Below are 9,900 nucleotides of genomic sequence, written 5' to 3'. Positions count from 1 at the left end.
TAATCTGAAAAGAATCCTTGCAACGGGTCCCTGCTGCACGTCTGCGCCTGTGTCTCCGTTGTGCTGTATCCTGGACGGGTGTAGCACGTGCTTCATCTGTAAGAGAGATGGACTTAGTTTCCAAGAAATATCATGCAAAAGTTGTATTTAAAATAAAGTATAATTTGGACGATGAAGAAAGTTGAGCTTTATTGGCTCTCATCATTTATACGCGCGACACCTTATAAAGGAGGTATGCGGCTGGGAAGCCCCTTGTTTATTTACGCCGGACTCGCCTAACCGTGTCCGAGGTCTGAATGACCTGTTTTAAGGGGGCCTTGACCTACAAGGTCGGATTAGTGTGTGGCTGTCAAAGCAGCCTCACGTTCTCCGTGGTCGAAGAACACTAGGAGTTACTCTTTTAATGAGATTATGCCGCGTGGACCGGGCATTTTAAGCATAAGAGACGCGTAATGTGGTATTGTGTTAAAGCGGGCGAAAGCTTTGCGTCCCCATAGTGCTCGAGGGCCACTGTGAAATGGGGCGATATGGAGAGTGAGCTTTTCGCGACGGAGGTTGTCGGTCAAACCGAACACAACCTCTAGTGGTACAGAGCATGTACAATTGGCTTAAAGGCCTGGCGTCACTCCTTTGAAGGAGGTGCTGCTATGGAGAATTTTGGTAGGGTCTATCCCCATTATGCGGACGGTGTCCTGGTATTGCAGGTGCCGCATTGTAGTTTCGTGTTATCACATGAAGCGAGTTCACTGTTTTGACTTCTAGTGGGAAAGTCTTCTGTTCTCCGGAGCGCTGCTTGTGGGGTTCGTCGCTTTCGCTTGGTGTGTCGAGCCCCTTGTGTTCAGCATTAAGTCGGCCGGACTATTTGAAGACCCAACAATCTATGTGGGTATGGTTTGCAGGCTTCCCGGAGGTACTATGTATTTGACATAGCCTGTCCAGAATTTTGTTTAGGTTGGATAGCTCGTCACTGTTGTCCTTGAGGGGCAGTGTTTTGTTATTCGGCCGAGAGCTTTTGAATCCGGCGTTGTCCGCCGTACTATTTGGGCCATTTTCCTTATTCCGGCACTGATCTTTTCTGCGTCGTGATTTCCCATTTCCATCCCTTACTTCGGATGTACTCGGGTTGCTGGTGCTGCATCTAGCCAGCCAGCTGTCTTCCCCTGCGCAAAAGCGGGTCATGAGGCTTGTTAGTGCGGCCATTGTTCTTGGTTTTTCCTGGCCGAGGTGTCTGGCGAGCCATTCATCTCGGACGTTGTGTTTAAAGGCTGCTAAAGCTTCAGCGTCCGGACAGTCGACTATTTGGTTCTTTTTAGTGAGGAACCCATTCCAGAATTTGCATGCTGACTCTCCGGGCTGTTGAGTTATGTGACTTAAATCGTCTACATCCGGAGGACGGGCATAAGTCCCCTGAAAGTTTGCTCGAAACGCGTCCTCAAGCTCTTCCCAACTTCCAATGTTATTTTCTGGGAGCCTTTTGAGCCAATGCCGAGCTGGCCCTTTGAGCTTGAGGGGTAGGTATTTTATGGCGTGGAGATCGTCTCCTCTGGCCATATGTATGTGTAGGATATAATCCTCAATCCAGACTCCGGGGTCTGTTGTTCCGTCATATGCCTCTATGTTTACGGGTTTGAATCCCGCTGGAAATCCATGATCCAGTACCTCGTCGGTGAAACATAGTGGGTGTGCGGCGCCCCTGTATTTAGGTGTGCCATTGTCTTCAAATGCTCGGCGGGTTATGTTGCTTCCTGGAGTCTTCTTTTTTGGCCCATAGATAGACCTGACTGGGTCATCCTTTTTCCGAGGATCTTTATGCTGATCGTGTGCCAGCTTGTGTGCGGCGCCCCTTGCTGCTTTTGGCCTGTCATCTGGTCGTCTATCCGGCCAGGCGGCTTCTTCCTTTTTTGACTGCGGGGGCTCTAAGGCCTCCTCGTCAAATTCGGGCAACAGCTTGCGCTTCGGGTAGCTCTTTGTCTGGTGGCTAGCGCCATATTTATCTGCGGTGTTGAGTACTTTGCTCCATCTCATTCTGAGTGCGTCCTCCGCTGTTTTGAGCTTCCGCTTTTGCTTCTGCAAACTTCTTGAAGTGGCGACGAGCCGTTCATGAAGGTTTGTATGCTCTGGTGATGTGTTCGGCGTGAGATCGTCTAGGCTCTTGTTTTCGCCGGGGATGGGTTGCTTGTCCAGTTCATCATGTTCGGATGGTTGCTTGGTGGAGTATTCGCCGTCCATTGCTTCGCCCTGCTCTAGGACCGGGTCCGTATGGGTGCCGTTTTTATCGAGGCCGGACTTCGGGCAGCGCTTGCATGGCCATTTTGGTTGTTTGTTGGGGGAGTTGTCCTTCGACACGTCCCGTTTTTCCTCATTGTCGCTTCCCTTTGATGTATCCGCCATGTATACGTCGTGAGTTGGGGTGGCTTCCCGGTGCTCGATGGGCGTTGGTTCTTGGTCGTCTCCAGCATCGTTGTCCATACCGTCGATGTCTTCGGAGTCGTAGTCTAGCATGTCGGTTAGATCGTCGACAGTGGCTACCAAGTGGGTGGTGGGTGGGCTTTGAATTTCTTCGTCGTCCGCATCCCAACCGTCCTGGCCGCAGTCCGGCTCGGGCTCTCCTAATAACGGGAGATACTTTAGCGAACTCAAGATGTCGCCAAAAGGTGAGTGTTGAAAGATGTCCGCCGCGGTGAACTCCATGATTGGCGCCCAATCGGATTCGATCGGAGGGGGCGCAGGAGGTTCGGAGTCCGGCGCCTCGGAGCTGCGAGCTTCGTGAGGGACAAGGTCAGTGTTCGGCTCTATCGCCGTAGAGGTTGCAGCCCCCGAGGCGGTGTCTAGCCATCCGTCCTCGATCTGCACAGTCGACTCCGAATTGAAGATCGGAGCGGGCTCGAGTGCGGCCTCCAGGGTACTGTCCGGCCGCAGAGCTAAATCATGCTCGTCGTGACAGTGCGACACGCTCGGCTGTGGCTCGAATCCATCGAGGATCAAGTCCCCGCGGATGTCAGCCGTGAAGTTCAAACTTCCAAATCTGACTTGACGGCCAGGGGCATAGCTTTCGATCTGCTCTAGATGGCCAAGCGAATTGGCCTGCAGTGCAAAGCCGCCGAATACGAAGATCTGTCCGGGGAGGAAGGTCTCACCCTGGACTGCGTCGTTGTTGATGATCGAAGAAGCCATCGAGCCTATCGGTGACGACACAGAGGAACTCTCAATGAAAGCACCAATTTCGGTGTCAAAACCGGCGGATCTCGGGTAGGGGGTCCCGAACTATGCGTCTAGGCGGATGGTAACATGAGACAAGGGACACGATGTTTTACCCAGGTTCGGTCCCTCTTGATGGAGGTAAAACCCTAGGTCCTGCTTGATTAATATTGATGATGTGGGTTAAAAGAGTAGATCTACCACGAGATCAAGGAGGCTAAACCCTAGAAGCTAGCCTATGGTATGATTGTTGTTCGTCCTACGGACTAAAGCCATCCGGTTTATATAGACACCGGAGAGGGCTAGGGTTACACAGAGTCGGTTACAATGGTAGGAGATCTACATATCCGTATCGCCAAGCTTGCCTTCCACGCCAAGGAAAGTCCCATCCAGACACGGGACGAAGTCTTCAATCTTGTATCTTCATAGTCTTGGAGTCCGGCCGATGATGATAGTTCGGCTGTCCGGACACCCCCTAGTCCGGGACTCCCTCAACCATCATTTCTTCCCTTGCAAGAAGCTCTAAAATCTTTTTTACAAGACTTTTCTCTTTCACTAACAGGGCTTTCCATAATCAGTTTGCTCTCAGTTTCTCTAGCCTTGACTGCATTTTTAACGACTTATGTATCGAGCCGAACTCCTCTCTACTCCACTTTTGCAGCCCATCATTGACATGTACCCGTGCCTTTGTAACCCGCTGAAGATTTCCATTTGTAGGCACCCACACCCACACATTCTCAACAATTTGTACATAGTTCGCATGCCTAGTCCATGCATTTTCGATTTTGAAAAGTCTGTTACTACTTGCACCAGTTGTCGACTCCAACTTGGATATACCAACGACCAATGCACAATGTTCTGACTTGGTAGCATGTACATGATCGATCGTTGAACTGTTAAAAAACTCCATGAACCGGACATCCCTTAGGCCCCGGTCCAATCTAACTTAAATATTATGATTACCTTGTTGCCGGTTATCCCGAGTATAGGGGAGCCCTGAGCAACCTAGATCAGCAAAATGAGATAGGTTAAAGCCATCCATCGTCCACTCCTCCTTGTAAACACCACCAAATTGTTCATTTTCATTTAATACCTCGTTAAAATCCCCCACACAAAGCCATGGGTTATCATATTATCCTTGAAGATATATGAGCAACTCCCAACTTCTCTTCCTCTTTGATCTCACCGGTTCACCATAGAAAACCATGAACCGCCATTCCCTACTCCCAGTACTCTCGTTCTGGACCAAAGCATCAATGTGTGTTCTGTTGTGTGATTTTAAACTATCGATCAAGTCATTATTCCAAAACAACACTAGTACAACACTCCCCCCTCGCTCTTAACACCAAAAGCATGCCTGAACCCCAAAGTAAACCTTAACTCTCATAGAGGAGTTAGGTCTCCAAGATAAAGACCAAACATAAACGATACAACTGTACCAAGTTGCGAATTTCTTGAACTATCTCGGACTGTCCGCAACCCCTAGAGTTTAGACTTAATATATTAATTGCTCTCAGTGGTCACCCTCGAGGGGTGTCATCGATCCCGCTAGAGATTCATCATGCTCACAACTGTCAATAGCCTCCCCATCTACCCCCTTCAACATCTTCTTGTGTGCATTTCTCCGTGGAGTAGCACTCGGATCCTTCTCATTCCCATCAAATAAGTCCATAATATTTGTCACTTTTGATGAAGGAACAACTGATATTATTGCTCGATCAGGATTCTCATCGTCTACGCCCCATACACCGAGTCCATGGCCAGTTGCTTCCTTGCTGCAGGTTCCTTCTCAACTATGGTAACATCTCTTTATATGTTCTGGATTAATAGTATGTAGTGCTGGAGGGTTATGTGAGGTACTCGGATCCAGCTACATCCGGAATGCAGCATTCCAATGCCAGCTCTTTAAGGATCATAGTTGTTGTTATTGCCTAATAAGAAAAATTCTTCCATTCTCTTTCTCTTTAGTTGCGGGAAAACCAAAATTAAAACTTTTATTTTAGAGCAAGCGCAATTTTTAGTAAAAAGAAACCCCTCTCGGAAATCCTGTATGGAATAACGGTACTTCCAAATCCTAAACCTAAAAGGCACCTGCGCCTAAGGCAATTATTGTAAATAGAGTTTTTTAAATCCAATGCTAAATCAAAAAAAAATTCTAATAATGATTGCTTGATCAAAAGAGGCTTCGTAGCTGACGCCAAGCACAAATTCTTTCGACTGCTTCCTTTTCTTATCACAATCTTTCTTTGTGGCAGAAGTTTTTATTGGTTCTCTAGGAAAGTATGCTGCTCTTGTGGAAACCCCACTCTAATTAAATATTAAAAATAGATTAGTGTCAAATGCGGGGAAAGGTTGGATTTTCTCATGAGTGGACCCTTTATTTTTTAGTTTTTAGAAATCCTAATTATTCTTGATTATGGCTACTTTGGGGATCATAGTTGCTATTGTTGCCTCTAGTATGCAAAACATCATGCTCTGCCCTGAACGGCCTCGGCCTCCACCTCTTCCAGAACCTCGTCCTCCACTGGTTCTTCCAATTGTCAGCTAGAATAAAAAAACCTACTCAAACTTCGTAGCATGATGCTCCCCTGTACCACACTCCTCAAGCCAATGCCCAATGATTCCACAATGATTACAGAAAACAGGTAAATTTCTCATAAATTACTTGGTACCAATCCTTCTTTCCATCCTTTTGGTATGGATACAAAATGTTCCAACCTCTTTTTCACATCAAGACTTACTTTCACCCTTACGACAACTCCAACATAACCATCTCGTAATTGTATCTGAGTTTCCAGGATCTTGCCCATCTTCCTACACATTCCCTTGATCATGGCCTCATTCAGATAGTTGCCAGGTAGTTTCAAAATCCTTGTCCAGACCGCCACCTTGTCCAGTACCACGGACTTAGGGTCTGTGAACCCATCATATTCAACTAGGATAACCACTTGAGTTCCAAAAAAAGGTCCTTTCAACATCGCGGTGTTCCAGTTACCCAAACACCCAAACTGAATGGTAAACAAATTATTTTTGATCAGTCGCCAATGTGCTTCTTTCGCTGGATTCCATGCATACCTCATGTCAGCATACATGGCCGGACTAAACCCCTTACTAGTGTGAACCCTACTCCATGGCCAACCACTTTGCTTGAACTTTTGGCACAACCTGATCCTCCTCCCAAACGAAGTCCTCTCTGTCATCCTCATGCAGATCAAGATGCTTGATTAGATTTTCCATGTTTCCCGGCTCATATTTCCTGCCGCCACTTCCTCCACTCTCCATTGCCTGAACTAAATTAGAAATCCCCCGTCGAACCTCCAAAACTTCATCGGCCAAGGCCAGGTAGAAGCAATGGCGGAGACAGGGGGACCAGCAGGGGCCCTGCCCCCCCCCCCCTAACAGCACCGATTTGGTACTAATATAGCTATGAACAATGCAGAATTTAGAGAATAATACATGCATTAGTGTAGTTTGGTTCCTATAATCCAAAGTATGTGTCATTTGCCCCTCCTAATCTTTAATTCCTGGCTTCGCCACTGGGTAGAAGCGTGAGGCTTCCCCTGGATCAACACGAGCTCGAGGTAGAGGAGATAGCCGGAGGGGAAATCGACCTGAGTAGATAAAACTCTCAATGTAGCCGTCATTCAGTGGGGCCCTAAACCCTAGCCTGAGCGCTCACTTTTTTGGGAACTGAGCGCTCCTTTGGCCCCATTTAGCTCCTTTTTGTCCTCATTTAGTTCGTGTTTTGGGGGACTTCTTCTAGCCTGAGCACCAACTCACGCACACTTTACCGCGCACTTACACGTTTCTCACGCCGGAAACCAAACGCGCCGGATCCAAGCTACGCCTCAACCATCACTTCAGCTCCTGGGTACTGACCTGTGGTACCCAGAACACAATAAGGCCCATCGGTCAGCTTGAAGGAGTTATCTTTCACACCGCTCTGTGTTCACTTGCCGCCGGCACCGGCTCAGAGCATCTCCAACGGTCGTCCCAAACGACGCGCGCGCGCGGTAAACCCAACTTTTAGCACGCGCGGGACGGTTTGCCGCCCTCCAACGGCCGAGAGAAACAAGCGCGCGCGGGAACCGTTTGCGCGCGCGCGAAAAGACGCCATCTCGCGCGCAAGATTTAGCGCGCCGCTTCGCGCGCGCCTATAAAAGTGCTGCGCGCGCCACGCGCCTTCTCCACGCTTCCTCTTCTCCTCTTCCTCTCCCTCTCTGCCACGCGCCGTGCCAGCGCCCCGCCACCGCCGCACCACCATGCCGCCGCGCTGCCGAGGAGCGTCCGGCTACCGCGGCGTTCGCCTGCGCCCAACGATAGCTATTCCGCGGAGATACGCTCCGGCGAACTCCGGCTCGGCCTCGGCTCGTACGGGACGGCGCGCGAGGCCGCCCGCGCGTACGACGCGGCGGCGTGGCGCCTAGGCCGGCTGCGCGGCCAAATGAACTTCCAAGATGTGTACACGCTCCAGCAAGCGCTCAACTTCGCCCCTCTGCCTCGTCTGAACACGGCGGAAGACCGTGCGGAGCACGCCGAGCGGCAACGCCGCCTCCTCGTCACCCAGGAGGACGAGCGGGTCATGGCGGAGTGGCGCCAGCGCCACCCGGAGGACGTCGCCTACGAGCAGTCCTATTGGGCAAGGCGCCGCGAGGAGAACACGCGAAGGCGCAGCGCGACGCGGTTGGACAAGCGTCGGCGAAAGGCGTTGGTGAATGCGCAGTCCGACCTCGTTGCAGCAGGTGGGCAGTCGTTCTTCACGCCGAACGATGAGCGGTGGCTGGACATCTGGCTAACTACCTCAAACGACACCGCCGAAGATGATAGTGGTGATGATGATAGCGACTTAGAGTAGTTTTTTTAATGCAATCTATGTTTTTTATCGTTTGTCGTTTTTATTTATGCAATCTATGTTTCGGATGTAAAATACCTTTGTATCGTTTAAAATCTATGCAATCTATCTAGTTTTTTTAAAATTTCTGCTTTCAATGCCTACATTTCTAGTTTATAGAACGAGCGTGTGCGCTGCATTTTTGCACACTGCTGGAGCAACACGCGTGCTGCATTTTAGCGCGGCTGCTAGAGCGGACGCAGCGCGCCGCGCTAAACCAGACGACAGGTGCGCGCTAAAGCTGTTTTTTACGCGCGCCGCGTTCGGCGTCTGTTGGAGACGCTCTCAGGCCGAAAACACCAACCCGAGCCAGCCAAGCAAAAGGAAGGAAGCCACACATAAAGGCAACCGATCAAATATCTATCCTTCAACCCGCAAAAGGCGAGGAGAGAGCCATGGAGGACAGAGACCACGGCCCCGCTGAGAACCTTCCTGAATCTCCACACCGCATCGTCGACGGCGACGAGGAGGGAGACGAAGACGGAGGCGGCTTCACCTTCCCCGTCCTACCGTTCGCTGCGGACGCGCTCATCGTGCCCGTGTACCCCATCTTCGGCCGCCCCCCGTCCCCGCCGCCGGCGGCCTCGGTCGAGGAGCCGGAGACGGCCACCGTGCGAGTCCCGCTGGGGCGGCTCCTGCTGGAGGAGCGCGACTTCCGCGCGAGGCAGAGGGACGAAGAGAGCTTCGGGGACGGCGAGCTGGAGGGCGTGGCGCCGGAGAGCTACTGCCTCTGGCCCCCCGGGCAGTCCACTCCGGCGTCCCCCCGGCGGTGCCGAAAGAGCGGCTCGACGGGGTCGGTCCTCCGGTGGCGGCGCATCAGCGAGCGCCTCGTGAGGCGGAGCCACAGCGACGGCAAGGAGAAGTTCGTCTTCTTGAACGCCACCTCAGGGCCTCCCAAGCAGGGGGACGCGGAGGAAGGAAGCAGCAAGAGCGACGGCGGCGGCGGCGCCGATGCCCACGGATGGAGCTATTACAGCAAAGGAGGAGGAGGAGGAAGCGGCGGCGCTGGCCGTAGGAGATCTTACCTCCCGTACAAGCAAGAGCTTGTCGGGTTGTTCGCCAACGTCAGTGGGTTACGGCGAAGTTATCCCCCGTTCTAATGCGTTTCTTGGCTTCTCTCTCTACCCCGTTAATATTTTGTGTTTTGTGTGCATAATAGTATTTGCATAACCTTGGTAGTGTTATTAGAAATAAAATTGGTGTGCTTATATATTAAATTAGGATCTGCTTGGCTAAGGTAAATGTAAAAACTACACCGTCTCAACAATAGAGATCAGAGAAGGACTAACTATTTTGTAGGTTCTCTGTTTGCTTGTATGCTTAAGTCAGAACTGCGTTCATTTTGTTCGTTCCGATCATCTTGTTTTTCTCAATCTCAGAGTATGTTCCTCTTCTACATGTTCATGTTGATGCTTCTATATTGGAAGGATTTTGTATGTTTGTTAGGAGTTTAGGTGAATTCATGTGGTGTAACCTCTTTGTTTTGTTCGGGCGTGTCCTTTTGGGCAAAGCTCTGGGTGGCGGCGTTATTAGTTGATTTTAATACTGTGACGTTGTACTAATAGTTTTGATACGCACACGTACAAAACAATTCATGCCCCCATTGTCTTACTGGTCCTCCATATTGATGTCGCCAAAGCAATCTGTACGTTAAGACGTCAGTACAGAGACTGTTCTATTTTTATGGTTGGAATAAGATCCATAATTTCAATGATGTTCACTTAATCACGTAGAGTACAATATACTTCTGCAGAACAGTCAAACAGTTCTCGCATGTATACAATAGTGCAAACGAGGATTCTGATTCTGTC

General features: G+C 50.3%; 1 protein-coding gene across 1 annotated transcript; it reads left to right on the top strand.

Moving 5' to 3' along the window:
• Positions 1-8,378: 8,378 nt before the first annotated feature.
• On the top strand, positions 8,379-9,447 carry LOC119276458. The gene has a single exon (XM_037557508.1). The coding sequence runs from the start codon at positions 8,485-8,487 to the stop codon at positions 9,187-9,189; it is 705 nt and encodes a 234-aa protein (XP_037413405.1). The 5' UTR covers positions 8,379-8,484; the 3' UTR covers positions 9,190-9,447.
• Positions 9,448-9,900: the final 453 nt, after the last annotated feature.

This window comes from Triticum dicoccoides, chromosome 3B (assembly GCF_002162155.2).
Source record: "Triticum dicoccoides isolate Atlit2015 ecotype Zavitan chromosome 3B, WEW_v2.0, whole genome shotgun sequence".
NCBI lineage: Eukaryota > Viridiplantae > Streptophyta > Magnoliopsida > Poales > Poaceae > Triticum > Triticum dicoccoides.
This window is presented reverse-complemented; position numbering and strand designations above follow the sequence as displayed.

Excerpts from the sequence above, each read along its gene's own strand:
- LOC119276458 (XM_037557508.1), top strand. The coding sequence starts at position 8,485 with ATGGAGGACAGAGACCACGGCCCCGCTGAGAACCTTCCTGAATCTCCA.